General features: G+C 29.4%; 3 protein-coding genes across 4 annotated transcripts; 2 read left to right on the forward strand and 1 right to left on the reverse strand.

Moving 5' to 3' along the window:
* Window positions 1–1,295: 1,295 nt before the first annotated feature.
* On the reverse strand, window positions 1,296–3,097 carry LOC110629508 (cyclin-D3-2). Of its 2 annotated transcripts, XM_021776509.2 has the most exons (5): window positions 2,456–3,097; window positions 2,149–2,350; window positions 1,927–2,057; window positions 1,571–1,808; window positions 1,296–1,467 (listed from the first exon to the last, which is right to left on the reverse strand). In XM_021776509.2, the coding sequence occupies exons 1-5, from the start codon at window positions 2,933–2,935 to the stop codon at window positions 1,334–1,336; spliced, it is 1,185 nt and encodes a 394-aa protein (XP_021632201.1). In that variant the 5' UTR covers window positions 2,936–3,097; the 3' UTR covers window positions 1,296–1,333. The 2 variants fall into 2 exon arrangements, with proteins under 2 accessions (XP_021632201.1, XP_021632202.1); XM_021776510.2 differs by having other exon boundaries at window positions 1,296–1,808; window positions 2,456–3,095.
* Window positions 3,098–12,747: 9,650 nt separating this feature from the next.
* Window positions 12,748–14,709, forward strand: LOC110630528 (F-box protein SKIP2). Its single transcript, XM_021778065.2, has one exon. The coding sequence runs from the start codon at window positions 13,012–13,014 to the stop codon at window positions 14,566–14,568; it is 1,557 nt and encodes a 518-aa protein (XP_021633757.1). The 5' UTR covers window positions 12,748–13,011; the 3' UTR covers window positions 14,569–14,709.
* A 2,016-nt stretch (window positions 14,710–16,725) lies between these two features.
* On the forward strand, window positions 16,726–19,215 carry LOC110629158 (protein RER1A). Its single transcript, XM_021776073.2, has 4 exons — window positions 16,726–17,195; window positions 17,942–18,122; window positions 18,586–18,651; window positions 18,741–19,215. Exons 1-3 carry the CDS (start codon window positions 16,819–16,821, stop codon window positions 18,640–18,642), a joined length of 615 nt encoding a protein of 204 aa, XP_021631765.1. The 5' UTR covers window positions 16,726–16,818; the 3' UTR covers window positions 18,643–18,651; window positions 18,741–19,215.
* The last annotated feature ends 180 nt before the right edge of the window (window positions 19,216–19,395 follow it).

Consider the following 19,395-nt stretch of genomic DNA (forward strand, 5'->3'; position numbering starts at 1 on the left):
TCCCTTCTCAAGTGATGCAGATGTTCCTGGAGCTTTCACTTTCAACTTGACAACATCCTTAATTACGTATACCTTAATACTGACAGATGACTTAACTAATTCGTCACAAAAAAAATCTACCTCTATGGCTTAAATTGCACTAAACCGACCTCTAACTATTTGAACTTGTAGGATGTAACAAGTAGGAGAAAGCAATTCTTAATTGTTATGGCTACAATAAGGGCTGGATGTCATTATGTTAATAGAAATGCCAAGGCTGTATATTAATAAGTTGATCCAGTAGAGAAACTAGATATTAAAAGTTCAAGAACTTGAGTATGGTACAAAAGACATGTAGGCTCGATCGTCTTTCAAAAGAGATGCAACTCGATTAAAGGGACAATTAGCTCACTCACTTGCAAACATACTTTTGAGATAAAAAAAAAAAAAAAAAAGCAGCAATTAAAGTGGGAGAGTCGAGAGTCCAAAAGGTGATTCCTCACTTCTTTCTCTCATCCAAAACCGTGCATGAGATTTTCATCTTGCATGCTCCTATGTGATAAAAGAAAGAATATGATTTCTTTCTTTTTCTGATTACTTTCCTCAGGTAATTTTTAGAACCAGAGTAGAAAAGAAAGAAGGCCAGATATGCTGGATTATAGTAGTTTTCAGTTGAATTCACCAAATATTTGACATAGCAAAGCATGCTCTCAATTATACATGAAAATTAAGTTTCAATGCTCTTATTCACCTGCATGAAGGGTTCTTATTAATTGATCATGGGTTACAATAGAGAAAGACAACACTAGAAGCACCAGCATATAGGTGAAAAACTAAAAATGTAAGGTTTTCTTAACAAAATGCACATTCGTAAGAGAGAGGGAGGGAAGGAAGGAGACAGAAAGCACCAAGTTTCAAAGGCAGAAGAGCATTGTCTGCCTACAGAAATTGTGGTTGTTGGTTAGTTAGGACTTTTGCTTTGTGGTTTGACATTGTTGCAAAACTTCCCTAATACAATAATATTTTAGATATTAGGGGTTCTGAATTTCCTTCTTTTTATCTCTTTCATGTTGCTATCAAGAAGTTAACAAACACTTTGTATTGTTTATTTAAAATCTAACTCTCAAGTCAACACTCTGTTCTTTCATGATAGGCAATGATCGACATCAGTGGTCCAACTATTTGTAACTATGGATTCACTACCATATTAAACTAATGGTATGGATAAATCAACAGTAATGACTAAGTACATAAATAAATAGGAAAGAGCAAAGATTCAAATTGTAGGAACGAAATACATTAAGCATGCAGCTCTTGTAAGAAAAAATAAATAGCCAATTTCCTCATTCCATTCTCAAATAAAGAGGTCACATAGAAAATTTCTCATCTTTCTTTCTTTTTCCTTTGTCTGAGTACCAATAAGGTTCAAATTATACGCCCGAAATGCATTGATAATCGGTGAAACACAGAAATGTTGCGCCTCAAGAACTGCATAGTACAATTAATAGAAATTTATAATCCACATGTTTTGTAGTAGACAATAAGAGAAGTAAATACTAATGAGGACTGCTAAGCACATCCACAAACATACGATTTAGTGAAGGCACCCGCATCTGCTGATCCTGGGTTCTATTCCTTTTGAACCGAGTCACTGGTGGTGATGAGACCGTTGAAGCCACAGCCCAGGACTCATTTGAGCTATCACAGCTGAAGTATGCATCAATGACTCCATTTGGACTGCTGGGCGTCAAGGGACACTTTCTCTTGCAGCTTCTATTCTCACTGCCTGATAGCTCCAAAACGAGCTTGTAACACTCGTTCACTTTGTCCTGTTGAAACATATCAGACGAAATGTAACATATGAGCTATTAAAATTCATACATTTTTTTACAGCTGGAGATCCATGATCGAAATGAAACAAAGGAAGCAAGCTAATAAGACACAGACCTCACTGATTTTGATCACAGACATAAGCTGATGCTGGTGTTCCACTTGATTACACGGCTCAACCTCCTTAATGACATGCAGCATAATTGAGGTAGCTAATGTAGAAGGAAGATAACTCATGAACCTTGAATCTGAAATTAAAATCCAATATTGGAAATCAATATGTGAACATAAACAAATTCAAAGATTGGAAACAAAATGAATAGCTGTTCAATGGCTTACCAGCAAAGACAGAGAGAAGTAACCGTTCAGACCTCCTAAAAAATTCCCAATGCAATTGATTCTTTAGTCCAAGTCTCCTTATAATATGATCAAAAAAGGAAATTGGCGTCACAGGATTCATCCTCCACTGAAGAGTAGAGAGCACCAGAAGCTCCATTCTCTTTATAGTCTTGGCTTCGAAAACATACTTTGATTCCTCCACCTATAAAAGCACAAACACAAAATTAATAACTCTAACAAATGGTTCAGTAAACACCCAACTACGAAATTTTAACAAACACCCAGAATGCAAAATTTAGCAACGTACTTGCAAGTCTAAAAGAAGGGGCACTTGGGTCTCCTCAACTTTGGCAGCCAGAGACAAACAAGCCACAACAGCAAGTTGACCCATCCAAGGCTTGTCTCTCGGAAAATTTAAACTAGAAATGAACCTATCAAAGTAGTTCACAGCAAGCACACCAGTCAAAGCAGTGAACCCATAGTGAGCTTTTACTCTCAAAACCCAATCAATAGCCTCTTTGCGAACCATCATTAAAGACCCATCAGAGACTACATTATCAAAACAAAAGCGGGTCTCTTTTTCTTTAGAGATTAGAGTAACTAGTTCATCATCTTCCCAAAACAGGTCTTGTTCGAGAAAAACACAAGAAAAAGGCGACTCCTTTCTCACAGTCTGATCATCAACGCAAGCATAATCTTCCTCAATCCCCTCTTCTTCACAGTATAATCCATCAAAAACCAATGCTGAGCTTGGAAGCTGCCGATTCTCCTCTTCTTGCAAAGCCATCTTCAAAGAAAAAGAGATTAATTCGTCTTCTCATTATACCATCAAACAACATTAAATCTCAAACGCCTTGCATATCACCATTAACACCCTCTCTCTCTAGATTGTAGAGACATAGACAGAGAGAGAGAGAGAGTAAGCAAGTGAAGAGTTTTATCTGAGAAGGTCTTCACGCCTGTCCTTTTTTCCCTTTTCATCTTTTCTTTTTCTTTTTCTTTTTACTGAATTCCTTATTTTTCTTTTACTTTGGCAATAAATTTTTTTTCCCAATTTTTAATTTTACAACTAATTTATTTATTATTATTTTAACTGACCGTTTGGCGCCATGGAAATTACACCTGACAGCAAAGGCACTATAATCGAGACCTTTTTCCTAGAAATATTTTTTTATTAATATTAAATTTATCTGTTATTTTTAATATAATTTAATAAATATAGTTATTTTTTAGTAATAAATTAATAAAATATGTATTTACTTTTAATATAATAATAATATTAAATTCTTTTGAGATACTAAATTCCAATCTCATTTATAATTTTATTATAAAAAATATATATTCAAAATATACCATAAAACAAATAAATAAATATGTGTAGAAAAAAAATGAATAATTTATTAATTTGCTTTCCAATATATCATTATTTAATTTACATTAAAAAATAAAATTTATTAATTTTAAAAATAATTTAATAATTAAAAAATATAATTTTAAAAATATTTTATATTTATAAGACAGAAAGAATATAATAAAATTTAATTCAGAATTGTGAAGTTTTTTAGTATATAAGATTATAAGAATCTATTGTCATTATTTAACACAAAATATTTTTATAGCGTTTAAAGTTTTAAAAAAATTTATTAATAAAAAATATTTTTATAATAAAAATTTGTTAAAATAATGAAAATATTTTTGAATAAAATTATTTTTTATATTTTAAATTAATATAAAAAATTTAAATAAATTCTTGTTTTAAAATTGGTAATTCTAATGGAAGCATATTAATTTATGTCTTAAATAAAATAATTAAAACTATTTTTGCTCGCGTAATTAGCGATGCTGAAAAGCGTTGACCGCGTCTAACGGAGACTATTGCGTTTGTTTGCACGCGCCAAACGATGTTGTGTTTTGTTTTGTTTTTTGGTAATATTAACTTGTGATTGGCAATAAATAAATTTAAAAAATAAAAAATAAAAAATACAAAGACCAATGGCAACTCTGAACCACCGAGATAAAGATGACGTAATACTGTTCCAAATCTTCCCTTGTCTGTCTTTAAAATTTGAAAATTTTATTATTTAAATTTTTATTATTTAATATTATTATTATTAATAAATTAATTTTTTATATTTTTAAAAATTTATTAAAATATTTTATTTTTTTCTATTAATAAAATATTTCCACCATTTTCTTTTCCATTTAAAATAAATAAATAATAAAAAGAATTAAAATTTTATTTTATTTTTAAATAAATTTTTTTAATTTATAAATATTATCTTTATTAATAAATTAATAATTATACTTTTAAAATTTTATTAAAATATTTTTATTTTTTTAATTTATTAAAATGTTTTTATTTTTTTCAAATTTATTAAATTTTTTTTATTTTTTCTTTTGATAGGTAAAATAGTCCCTCATTCTAAAAAAAATATATATGTACCTTATCCTTTTTTTCTAAAGAAAAACAAAATTAAAAGCAACAAAAATCGAAAAAAAAAATGAATAATTTATTTTTTTACTATATTTTTAAAAATAAAAATAAATTAAAAAATTATTTTATTAATGAAAATAAAAAATAAAATATTTTAATCAATTTTTAAATATAACTTATTAATAATAATAATACTTAAAAATTAAATAATAAATTATCTTTAAAATTAAAAAATTTATAAATTTAATTTAAACGATATTTTTTATAAATTTTATTATTTGTAAAAATTATCTACAATAGGATATTGCATATATAAGAATTCAAATATAAATCTGTCTGACTTTAGTTAGAATACTAACTAAATTTTAATTAATAAAATTTTTATTTTTTATTAATTAATAATTCTAATTAATTATAATGTGCATTTTTTTAATATTCCGCTACTAATATTTCGATAAATACCTAATAATTAATATGGACCAATTTTACATACGAATGTATAAATACTTTAATTAGAGAAAGAAATATAATTTAATTAGAATTATTATGAATTTTATTTAATATTATAATAGATCCGCTAAAATTATATTCTCTCGGTACGTTTTTATTTGTCGCATTTTAGAAATTAATTTCTCTAAAATTATTTATCACTTTTAGGTAATTAAAGAATAATTATTATTATTATTTTACTAATTTTACTCTCATCTTTAATAAATACAATTAATTAATTTTATAAATTTTTTAAAATTATTTTATTTTTTATTTTTATCCCTCTTAATTAATTAATACAGTTGTTATTAGTGAATACATAACAGAAAATTAACTAAATTTTTGAATAAATAAAATAAAATCAATTATACATTCACAAAATTATTATAACGATTACGTCGATAATAATATATAATTACTATTTTACCTCTGGAATAAAATAAGTAGCATGTTCATGAATTCTCATGTTCAGTTCTTATCTTTTGTGCCTAGCATGAAACTTTTAATGGAAGACCGCATGTTGGCTTCGCTATTCGCTTATATAACCTTGACTAATCATGGTATTCATGTCCACAAAGCACCGGGTGATTCTTAAGGCTAACTTGGCTTCAAAGTGTTCAAGTCAAATGCCGCACGGTTCTAGACGAATGCTAAAATCTGAAACCGTGACAATTAGTACCTGATAGTACATGTATCTGAATAAATATGAGAGATTTTAAATTTTATTCCTTCGATCTTCAATCTCTATTAAAAAAAAAGAATTGAAACCAACTATAAAAATTAATGATCTACTTTTATTTTAATAAAAAAAATTATCCATTTAAAAAAAAATTGAAACCAACTATAAAATTTAATGATCTACTTTTATTTTAATAAAAAAAATAGTTTGTGTATGAAAAGTATATGTTTTTATAAAATATTTTTAAAAATTTATTTTCATTTATCAAATTTTAATTTTAAAAATAATAAAATTTTAAAAATAAAAAATATTCACACTCACAGATTTAATTTGATGATAAGTGTATCTGAATAAATCTCAGATATCTCAAATTATACTCCTTCATTCTCATTTCAATCAAAAAATAAAAAATATCATAAATTTATATAATGAAAATTTAATGATGTTAATAAAATTTTTAAATATAAAACGTCTAATATTTTTGTTAATAAATAATATTTACATTAATTATTTTATTTTAAATATTTTCAATGTGTGAAAATATCTTTTTAAAAAATCAAAATTATGAAATATGGGAGGCACAGCGAAGAAAATTGCCAAAGGAAGCAAGAAGTACAAAAAGGGACAAGTCACGAGGGCTAAAATAATTTGTTTTGAAAAAAAGCAGAGCCCAACAAAAACTCTCCAATTCTTAGGAGTCTTTTCTTTTCTGCCAGCCAGCTTATACATACCCCTACCCTTCTTTTCATGTCTAATAATTTTTTAACACAAAACTTCTTATATATTTAACATTTAAAAATCATATTTTAAAGTAAAAATCATATTTTTAATAAATTATGAGGCTAATTAATTAATTAAAAGAATATCAAATTGGCCTAGACTAACTCCAACCTTGGCACAATTGCACAGCAATGATGACTTATAACAGCTTCAACATTATCAATATTAATGATGGTCCTTTGTGCTTCCAGCCTTAACATCATTATTCTCATCATCATCTCTATTGCATGGACGTTTTCTTCTCCAATGTTATCATCAATCTCACAAGGACATCAATCAATATATATATATAATTGGGTCAACTACTTGAAAAATGCTATCATGGGCTTGCATGGTAGAGATACCTAAACCAAAACTTCTGTATATACAGACACAGCTAGCTTTATAAAATTTGTTTTTCATTGGCTTTAGCTGCAGTATATAGCTAATATAATCACTTTTCAGACAAAAGGAAGATGGATGTAAACTCTTTTTACGTCGTTTCCAATGTATTGATATATTACATGCAAGCTTTAAGAACCTGTCGACGAAAGCTTCTCTCTCTTTCAGTAATCTTTTTACTTAGTATCAAATTTGTTTTGCAACTTTTTCTAACTCTTTCACTGTATTTTCACTATAAAGCAACTTCCTCAGATGTATAAGAAGAGAGATTGATTCATATGTAGGGTTCTTTCAAGCTAAGCCTTGATAGTGAACAGTGCATGTGTCTGTATTTTTTGTTTTCTTGTTGTTTGTTTACGTAGTTTGATGGCTCGAGGTGCGAGGCAGAAAAGAGAATGGGAGGCGAGGCGAGGCGAGCAGAGCAGAGCAGTGATGTCCAGCGAAAACCCAATTAGGTTTCCACTTTTTATTACTAAAAAAACACAACAAAGGTTACTGTCCTGATGATTTTTTTTTAGTATTACTGTTTGCCCCTTTTGTTTTGGATGAGTAGAACATGTGCCCTTTTCTAATCTTGATTTCCCAACAACTAACGCCAACCTCCATTTGTCTCCTCTATTACATCATTTTAGTATAAATATGATATGATGAGCTTTGCGACTTTTGTGTATTTTCATTTAGATACTGCCTCCTTACAGTTCCCATCAGATAGATTAACAAAATATATTTGAAAATTTTTTTCAGAGAGTGTGAAACTGAACAATGGGTGTCCAGCCAGCATGAGCAGTTGGCAAGTAGGATATTTTTTTTCTTCATTATTTTTAAATTTTCAATTAATATATTTAATATAAACTTGGTATTTATAATTATTAAATTAAATATAAATATATTACTTAATTATTATGAGACTTAGATGGAGCTTATAATATCTAACACCCTATTTCACTACTATTGAATTGAGGAGCTAAGTGTAAACGAGTGGTTTTTGGTCTAACTTGAATTCTAACACGGTTTGATTAGTGGGTATTCATTGGTTTGATCTATTATATTTTTTCAAATTATTATTTGATTGATAAAATTATGGATGGTAAAAAATGAGAGGAGTTAAATCTAAATCAGATTTAATTTAAATATATGAAATTATATTTGAAATAGTGAAATTTTGAATCTAAATTTCAAAAATTTTGTTATAATTTAAAAGAAAGAAAAGGTATATAGAGTATTCAGTTCAAATAAAAAAAATCGATCGAATTGAATTAATTTAAATATTTGATTTAATTTTTTATTTATTTCGATTTGATTTAATTTTTAATTTTAAAAATTTTAATTATTTTAGTTTGGTTCGATTTTAATTAGAAAAAAAATAAAAAAACTCAACCAATAATAATAATATATTATTTTTAATAATTTAGAGAGATTAAATTAAAATATTTTAATTAAATTTTAAAATATTAAAAATAAAATATAAAAAATAAAAAATTTATTAAAAATTCAAACTGATTAAATTGAATTAAATCGAATCGAATCGAATCAAATTAATTCAGTTGAATTTAATTTTTATAAATACTAAAATTTTAATTTTTAATTTATTTAATTCAATTTAATTTTAAAATAAAATGACCGAATACTCGAATCTGACCTATCAGAGTTAATGTTGATGTGAAGGCCCATAATTTTACTTTCCAGGATTTTTGGGCTTCAGCACGGTTTCAATTATAATAAATATAATAGCTATATAAAGAAATTTACTCAGAATATAATATAATAAAAATGTAATACATAATAACTGTAGTAATATAAAAAAATAATTTCTAATATATTTAAAAATAATTTTTTTTAGCTAAAAAACTATATTTTTTTCTTAAATTATAAAGTTTAGATTAAAAATATTAAATTTTATCTTTTGATATAAATATACTCTTCTACTATAATTAAAAAATCAATCATGGTTATATATTATTTGTCAAGGTTTGTCAGTATCATGCATTACTAAGCAAGTATATGATAATTATAGGGTAAAAATGGAGAAATTTTAGATTTTTCAAGAGAGAACAGAGTGAGAGAGAAAAGAAATGATAATCAAATTTGTAAAACTTTTTCAAAATTGAAGTTCAAGAAGTTTTGAAATAGAAATTGAAGTTCAATAGCTACTTTGAAAATAACTCTAAAGTTGGGAGTTTGCAAAGTGAAAATTACCCCAAAACTTACAATGACATATTGAAAAAAAAAATTATGATAATCAAATTGTATAAGTTTTAAAAAATATATCGAAGTTGAGTAACCAAATTAAAAATACAATCAAAATTAAAGGACTTCTAGTGAAAATTACATTAGAAAAAATGAGAAAATTCAAATTTAAAGATTTCATGTACTTTATAAACTTTAAAATTTGAAAAATGATAAATCAGACTCTCTTCTAATCGGCAATTATTTTTGTTATTACTAATATACTTACTATTAAATTATCGTGATCAATGTTATAACGATCATTATATTTAGAAAGAATTACTACTCAGTTATTTTAATACTAGTGAATTTTTTAATTTAAAAAAAATATTAAAACATTATTGACGATTTACAAAATTTACTAATTAGTTATTTTATTAATTTTGATCGTTAAATATTATAAAAAAGTTTGAAATATTTATAATACGGATGAATTAATTAGTAAACTTTTAGAAAATTTAAGAGTCCAACTAATAATTTTTTTAAAATTATAGGACTAAATAATAAAATATTTAATAAAAAACTTAATAAAGAAAGTAATTAATTGATTTTTTAAAATATTAAAAATATTTTAATATATTTTTTAAAATTAAAAAATTAATTAGTAATTTTTCTAAATATAATTTTTTTTATATTTATAATCTGAATAACAACATTAGTGTCAATACTTGTTAATATAATTACCCTAACTTATTTTTAAATTTTCACAATTAATAAATTGTGATATACTATAATTTATCTCCTTTCTTTTGCCACATTGCAAATTATATGAATTTAATTTCTTCTAGCACTAAAACAATTAATCTATAAATTTTGAGAGTTTTTCACTTTAGTGAAGGATTCTACTTGTGTTTGAAATTTAAAAAATAATAATAATAAAAATAAAATAAGGGTGCTAAGTTCAATACTAAAGACATGATATATATATAATACATGACTAATTAATTTTTGGAAGATTTATAATTTAGTATCTGAGTACTGTTATTATTAATAAGTCAGTTTCTGTATTTTTAAAACTCTATTAAAATGTCATTATCTTTTATATCCGTCAACGAAATAGTATTTTCGTCTATTTTTACCGTTAAAAATATAATAAAAGACCAAATTACCTTCATTCTTTTCCTCCTCCTCCTCCTTCTTCATCGATTCTTCCTCCCTTTTCTGCTTCGGCTTCTTCTTCTTCTTCTTCTTCTTTGAGAAGGAGGAGGAGGGATTATTTCGTTGACGGAAAAAAACGATAAGGACGTTTTAATAGATATAAAAAAAGATATGGACTATTTTATTGACGAAAAGAAATGATAAGAACGTTTAATAAATATGAAAAAAGATAAGGACATTTTAATAGATTTCTGAAAATATAGGGAGGGACGATTTCGTTGATGGAAAGAAATGATGAGGAGTGATTATTTCGTTGACAGAAAAAAACGAAATGACGTTTTAATAGATATGAAAAAAGATAAAAATGTTTTAATAGATTTTTGAAAATGTAGAGACTAACTTGTTAATAATAGCAATATCCAAAGACTAAATAAGGGGTTTTATTTGAGGGTAAATTTAAATTTTAAAAATTTTCTCTCACATCATTTATCTAATTTTAACAGAAAAGATGATGAAATGATTATTTCGTTGACGAAAAGAAAAAATAATGACATTTTAATAGATTTCTAAAAATATAATAATGACAATATCTAGGGACTAAATTATAAATCTTCCTTAATTTTTTTTTAGACTCCACAAAATTAATTAATTCAATTTTTATATGAAAAATTCATTATAATTATTGTAATTTATAATAGAGTTTGAAATTTAGTAAAATTTATAATTTAATTTTTATTATTTTAATAATAAATAATATAGTCTTTAAAAGTTTTTTTTTAAATAAAAATTATTATTTAGTTTCTATAATACAGATAAATTTACTAGTTCGTCTCTCGATTATTAAAACGTTTACAATATTTTTAAAAGTTTATTAATTAATTTCTCCATTATTTTTAGCTGTTAAATATAATAAAAAAATCTAAAATATTTATGATATGGAGGTACTAATTAGTAAATATTTTATAAATTTGAGGGATCAACTAATAAATTTTTAAAAATTATATAAAAAAATAAAAATATTTAATAAAAAATTTAATTAAGGGACTAATGAGTAGATTTTTTAAAATTTTAAAAATATTTTAATGTATTTTTAAAAATTAATAGACTAACTAGTGAGTTTTTTTAAATTACAGAGATTAAATAATAATTTTTTATTAATAAAATAATTCTTTTATTAAAATTTACTCTTAAACTAATAATTTATAATAATTTATAATAATTTAGTCTTTATAGTTTTAATATTTATAATAATATAATCCTTTAATTTAAGTGGTCTTCTTTAATTAACAATGGATTAATAATAAAATTAATAAAATTACTATTTTATTAATAAAATAAAAATTTAAAAATTAAATTATTTAGTATTAAATAAGCATAAATTAAATTATAGATTTTATTTAAACTTCAAAAACTATAATGTAAATTGCCCATTTAATTATTGTGTACTGCATTTATGTTTAGACAGAATATTTTCCATAATAATTATATAGGACTTGGAATGTTTCAAACGTTTGAAATTTCAGGCAACGGAACATTTGAATTATGCACTGCCCTTTGTATTTTAGACGTGTTTTACCATTTCTCGATGCGAAAGGGCTGACTTCCCCCCTCTTTTTTTCAATTTTCATACCATCTTATTCTAGACATTTTCACACCATTCCTAACTTTTTTTTTAAATTAATATTTCATTTCATATTACACAAAAATACATTAATTAATTTTTTAATTTTAAAAAATATATTGAATAGGACTCATATGCTTAGCCTGATATTAAGTGCATTCGAGTAAATCTGAGAGATCTTAGTTTCAATCTCCCATTTTTCACTCCCCATATTTTTCCTGTCTCGATTAAAATTTTAAGTTTTCGTTTGCTTTTTATATTTTTCCTGTCTAGTTCATTTTATATAAATTTTTTAATACATTGCTGCTGTGAAAAAAAAAGAAAATTGAACAGCCCATTTTGTATTCAGCTGAAAAGTTAGAAGTATTATTATTATTTTTCACATGTAAAAAAAATTGTAGATTTTTCCTAACGAAAAAACTATTTATTATCTCATTTTATAAAAATTTTATACTTTACAACTAAGACCTCCACGCTTTTTAAGTTTTAAAACTTATTTTAGGACTTTTCTTGTTTACATCAATGTTTATAGAATGTATGTATAAGTTTCACAAAAGTTTCCATATATTTACATATATAGGTTAATAAATAAACAAATTAAAAGAAAATGAAAATAAAGGGTAATTCTTCAATTGTTATTTATTTATTTATTATATTTTTAGTAAATTATATTCATCAAAATTAATATATATCCCATATTTTTAAATTAAATTTTTTATATTTTAACTTCGTTAAATTAAAAATCTTTCATTAAATATAAATAATTGTTAAATTAAGAAAATATTAATGTAAAATATATATAAATATTTTAGAAAAAAATATCTTTATGTAATTTTCCCTATATTATACATACATATTCACGTTAAACGGCAGCGATTCGTTTCCCTCACATCATCACGCGCTAGTTGACGCCCACGAACTATTCTGTCAGTGCGTAGTCGGCCATAGCGATTGCGACGAGGACACGCACCGCTTTTGACTGGGTAAGCAAATCAAAATCAAACATCTAGTCTACATTTCTCCCTCCATCTATATTTGCCCTCTCGGCTAAATCTCCACCTCCGCAAGACACCTCACCAAACGCAGAAACTGATTCTATATAGGATTAGCAAGTATATACATCGTTTTCACCGGCGCGTGTTCTTCACCTTCCAAATGGGTCAGTCAGCTTCCACCGTTAATTCTTATACTAATCGGATTTCATCTCCGGCGATTTTTTCTTCCGAATCTCAATCCCTTGAGCGCGCAGATGATGTAACTGCTGATGTTGATTATACGGATTATATTCCTGACGAGTGTTTGGCGTACATTTTCCAATTCCTCTCTAGCGGGGACCGGAAAAGGTGCTCCTTGGTTTGCCGGCGGTGGTTAGTCGTTGACGGTTGTAGCCGCCAACGGCTTTCTCTACACGCGAAAGTGGAGATTTTTTCTTATGTTCCTTCTCTGTTCACGCGATTCGACTCGGTCACCAAACTCGCTTTGCGGTGTGACCGCAAATCCATGAGCTTAAACGATGATGCTTTTGTCATGATCTCCGTCCGTTGTCAGAATCTCGAGCGGCTCAAGCTCCGTGGCTGCCGCGAAATCACCGATGATGGTATGGTTGCATTTGCTAAAAATAGCAAGAACTTGAGAAAGCTATCGTGCGGCTCGTGCGCCTTCGGCGCCAAAGGCATCAACGCGGTGTTGGATCACTGCAAGGCGCTGGAGGAGCTTTCCATTAAGCGTCTCCGTGGAATCCACGACGGAGCCAATACGATCAGATGCGGAGCCGCTGCTTCATCTTTGAAATCAATTTGCTTGAAGGAGCTAGTCAACGGTCAGTCTTTTGAACAGCTTGTGATCGGAGCTAAGAATCTAAAAACCCTAAAAATTATTCGGTGTTTGGGTGATTGGGATAACGTTCTTCAGATTATTGGAAACGGGAACAGTCTCTTGATTGATGTTCATCTTGAAAGGATTCAAGTGAGTGATATTGGTCTTGCAGCGATCTCGAAATGGGTAAATATGGAGATTCTGCGCATTGTGAAAACCCCAGAGTGTTCAAATTTAGGGCTTGTTTGTGTGGCAGAGAATTGCAAGCAACTAAGGAAGCTTCACATAGATGGATGGAGGACTAACAGAATCGGAGATGAGGGTTTAATTGCGGTAGCCAAACAATGTCCGAATCTGAAAGAGCTGGTTTTGATTGGGGTTAATGCAACACATGTGAGCTTGGCAGCTATTGCTGATAATTGCCAAAAACTGGAAAGATTAGCACTTTGTGGGAGTGGAAGCATTGGGGATCATGAGATTGCTTGCATTGCAGCAAAATGCATGGGATTGAAAAAGCTGTGTATAAAAGGATGTGCTATTTCAGACATTGCAATCCAAGCTCTTGCTTATGGGTGTCCCAATTTGGTTAAGATCAAGGTGAAGCAATGCAGAGGAGTGACCAGTGAAGTTGTGGAATGTTTGCAGCAGCTAAAAGCCTCACTAGTTGTGAATTTTGATGTTGCTAGTGACAATGAAGGTTTTGATGTTAGCTTGAGTGATGGTGGGGTTCAAGAAAGTGGCTTAGAGTTTGCTGTGATGGGTGGTCAAGTGGTTGTTGCAGATGGCCATGGTTCATCGAATGCTCATGGGAGATTGGCGTTGCTTAGAGCCAAGCTTGGGCTTTTTGCAAGTAGGAATCTGGTGGGTTGTGCATTTAGCAGATTGTCAAACCACTGAAGATGGTTAGTTCAAATGACAACTTGTGAATGTTTTTTATAAGATTGACATTTTCATGGGATGATGTTCTTCCCAGTTTTTCGTATTGTTCATTGATTTTTATTCAGAAATTGCAATGAAGTGGAAACAAGAATTATTACATATTTTAGTTAAGATGCAATGAGTTTTCTTTAAGTTCCATTTTTCAAGGGAAACAAATTTAGCAAGGTCCTGGATTCAAATCTGTTGACTTGTAAATTCAAGGTTATTCTAGAGGGACGTTTTAAAGAACAAATTCTATTAAAAAATTACTTCAAAGGTCAAGGTAGAACTGCAATTTTGAGAAAGAAAGAGCAATATTGAATAGTCAGTAGAATATTATAGTATTGGTTTTCCTTTATCCCCAATGAACATGCAGTTCTACAAATTGCCTCAAATATTTGAGCTCATCTTTGCAAGTTTGTCGCACCCTTTAGGCTGCGACAAATCTCGATGCTTCCATAATCTTCTTCATCTCCAAAACTGAAAACTGAAGCATCGGCTGCATCACTCAGTCCTACAGAATCCAGGAAAAAAAATGTTGTTCTCAAATTATTGAGTCAATTGTAACTTAGCATGTAATTCAGTAAGTAGAGAAACCATATAAATATTACCAAAGCTAAAAAGTTCCTTGTGTAGAACCTATGATTACTGAAAGAGGACGACTGGCTGTAAAATTACTGTCGAAAGTAACAGCCTTACTGTTATTCTTAGTTTTGCCCCGTGTGTAGAACCTATGATTACTGAAAGCGGAGCTCGATGGAGGGAGCTGCCAAATCTCTAGACTCGTTCTAAAGAAGGAAAGAGAGTCTCAAATCTCACAAGGAATTTTAGTTGAATTTATTCATGCCTTTATTCCTGAATCTGGTTTCCTCTTTTTAGTGAGGGTTACATGGCTGCCTTGATAACTCTCGTTCGTTCCTGGAGTCATTGAAGGAAAATGCAATCGAAGGCCACTAGTGAAAAGAGAAAATGTAGAAATGGCAAAAGTTCCAGCTGGGAGTCTGTTGGCTGTCGTGTTGTTTGAACTACCTCGAGATGGTGATTCACCCGCTGTACCATCATCCCTAGTGGCAGTGTTTGCAGAACGCTCAGAATTGGAAGGATTGGCAGGAGGCTGGCCGGAAGAAACTTGAGCAGGAATTTGAGATGATACTCAGAGCCATTCTTTCATCGACTATAATGTCTAAGCCCTGGTGGTCCCAGCAAGAAGCCAAGCTACAGAACCTGTAAAATGTCAAGTATGAGAAATCAGAATGTGAGCAACTCTAGTCTAAAACACAAAGCTTACAACAAACCAAGTAAAACAAGATTCAAACAAATAGCAAATGGGAGAAAGACACATACATGACCGCTCAGCAATTCTAATGGAAGCTTAATTGTGGGATTCTTAACAAACAAGAAAAATATCAGCACAAAATGAGCACAAGTAACAGATCAAATGACATGATTAATTCTATTGAGAGTAAACCACTGATAAAGCATTGAAAATTCTCAGCATTGACTGACCAAGAAACTGTGTTTTTAATGGATTAGCACAAAATGCAGGCTGAGATCTGATACCAACTATACATATGTACATACACACATAACGAAGATGGAATCGCATTTAGCATATAAAGAGATTTGCAAAGAAAATTGCAGCATTGCATCACTTACCAAATGCGAATCCTGAATTAAGGATCTCTTTGTTCCAAAGATCGAAGACCCGGGAAAATTAAAAAGAGAAAAGGAAGGTGGTTCTGAGAAAAGTTTATACTAATAAAAAGCCCAAAAGTCTTCAGAGATGTGGACTGAGTTAGGCCCATTACAAAACCCTTTATTAATTTTACTTTATTATTTATTTATTATTTAAATAAAAAAATTTGAGAAATCATTATATTTTCTTTTCTTCTCTCTAAATTTCTCTTAAAACAAGTAAAAGGTTAGAAACCAAAGATTTCTATGGTTGGTTGAGGTTCAGTTTGGAATCGAAATTGAAGGATTTTATTTGTAAAAAGAGAGAGTTTTTAATTAGATTATAGGAGTTAATTTGATCTTAATTTACTGATGGTTTCAATTATTTTTCATTTTCTTTAAAAAAAATTCACCAAATTAAATTTGTGAACCATTTATCAATTCCTATCCTAAATTTGATCCGGCGGATTCCGGGCCTAATTGGACTTTGGCCTTCTTCACGCTTCACTATAAGAGTACATTTAAAGAACTGCCACTCATTTTCCCGGCCCGACAATGGACACCGTACAGGCCGGTGGAGCGCTACCCGGAGATAATGACTCCTCCCTTTCTTCGTCCCCTGTCAGCATCTTTTCCCGTTGGACCTTCGCCGTCTCGAGGGGTTACCAGTACCTGCTGGACAAGACGGTTCCCCACATTCTTTGCCGATGGATCGCCTGTCTGTTCATTGCTTTCATCTATGCCGTACGCGTGTACTTCGTCCAGGGATTTTATATCATCACCTACGGCCTTGGCATTTATATGCTTAATCTCTTGATAGGGTTTCTCTCCCCTCAGATTGATCCCGAGATCTATGACGGGCCCACTCTCCCCACCCGTGGATCGGACGAGTTCCGCCCTTTTGTTCGCCGTCTACCGGAATTCAAGTTCTGGTACGATCAATCACTGCTTAAAGCTGGTTTAATCTCAATTTGTTTGACTTTTTTTTTAACGTTTTGTTTTTCCTTCGATGAGTATAATTGTTCGTTATGGCATTGTGAGTATTCATAATGTGTGCTAAATTGGAGCGAAACAAATGTTATGAGGAAAATTGAATTTGGTTTAGGCTTTTTCTTTGGGGGGGGTTTAGTAATTGTTGATGAAGAACTGGATTTGTTGCATAATCTATAAAGGGAATTAGAAAAGAAATGGTCAAACAAATAAAACAATGCTCCAATTTGAAAACTAATGGGACAAATTGTAAATGGTTGAGAAAAACAGAAGCTAGCAGAACAATGTAGAAATTGTGATGGGATTTCACTTGATAAAATCAAAGCAATCTATTTCTTCTTTTTTCCCCCAATTTTTTCCTGGCATCAGACGCTTTTTATTAGTAAGTATTCTTTGCTTGGATTTGTTGCTCTTTAGGATTCAAGTCTCTGTTTGGATATGTGTGTATTTGAAATGATTGAGAATTTGGATTTATTTTTCAAGTGAAAATTTAAAACTTCAACGTAATATCAAATTTAAAGACCTAGAAATTTGAAATTCATCCCTGTTTGAATGGGGAATATTGGAACTTGCAACGTGCTGGTGGTTTTTATTTATTCTTTTTGCTATTATTTTCCAGTTTTATGTTGCAATTATGAAATCTTTATTTGGTTGAACTTATTTAAGTTTCATTTTTGCTCTTCTTAAGGTACTCTATTACCAAGGCTTTCTTCATTGCTTTTCTCATGACATTCTTTGCCGTCTTTGATGTACCTGTCTTTTGGCCAATACTCCTTTTCTATTGGCTGGTACTTTTTGTCCTCACTATGAGGAGACAGATAATGCACATGATCAAATACAAATATGTTCCATTCTCGTTTGGCAAACAGGTATGCACGAAGATATGATACTCTTTTATCTCGCCGTGTATATTGTTCTTAAGCCTTTAAGACCGAGTGGGCTGATTTAAGTTCAGCCATGTGGAGCTAAAGCTTGGTTCTCCAGATTTTTAATAAGCTTAGGCTTGGTTAGATGTCGGCTCACCTGGTGAAATGAACCAAGTTGAGCTTGAGCCATTTATTTGCTTAATGAAAAAAAAATCTCATGCAAAAAAAAAGTTGCTTAGTATTTTAATGAGCACTTGCTTATGAGATATTTTAAACTAGATGTTGCATATTCTATAAATAAACACTGTGTCTTCCTCAATCAAAGAAAAAGATTTGTCAGTGAGCCGAGTTTTGTGTAGCTCTCAAATGCCTGGCTCATGTGCAACCCTAGTGTTTCTATATCCTTGGTAGTTGCAGTTACAATGATGGTTTGATTTTAACTGTGGTCTTTTACTTGTTTTTGTAGCGTTATGATGGAAAGAAGGTACCTTCAACTGACAGCACGAACCCTCCCAGGGATTGAATTCCGAAGGTGTTTGACTTATATATGAGTTTAAGTTGCTCTTTTGAATTCACTCTTGCACCCATAGCCTGATCCTTATCAGCAATTTTACATTGCAGGTGGAATGCTTGAAGGCTTTGGTTGTTGTAGAAGTTATTTTGATGACTAATTTTGGTGGAATGAGTGATTATTCTTGTTCCTCAGATTCTCCAGATTTTGGTACTAGATGAAATTTTTAGCTTTTAGAAAGCAAAGTGATCCCTAATGTTATTCTTCAGGGAGGAATACTTTGTATATAGAGCAGCATGCTACATTTCTTGAGCAAAATTGTTAATTTAATGATTTGTAGTTTACAAGGGGAGTGCCAACCAAGCAATGCAGAAGGATTATTCTAAATTCAGTTGACAATGCCAATTTCTCATTCTGTGAAATGCGGTTTAACTGATTTTAAATGCCATCGCCTGGATTCTCCCCTTGTGACTGATGTATCCATATAGTTTCTCTATTAGAATTCCAAACTTGTTTTTAATAATTTAGCACATTCTAAGGATAGAAGCTTTTATTTTAATAGAAGATTTTTTTTTTGGTTAGTTATCTTATATTTTATCAATAATATGCCAGCAGTATTTTTCTCTTAACTTTTCTTTTTTTTAGACTCTATTTGTTTTACAACGATTGGATTGTTTTATGAATAATATTGTTCTGATAAAAAAAAATCATTTTAAAAAAAGTAATTTACTTTTAAAAAAAGTTATTTTCTACGTTTTAATATTT

The sequence above is a fragment of the Manihot esculenta genome, chromosome 13 (assembly GCF_001659605.2).
Source record: "Manihot esculenta cultivar AM560-2 chromosome 13, M.esculenta_v8, whole genome shotgun sequence".
NCBI classification, from domain to species: Eukaryota; Viridiplantae; Streptophyta; class Magnoliopsida; order Malpighiales; family Euphorbiaceae; genus Manihot; species Manihot esculenta.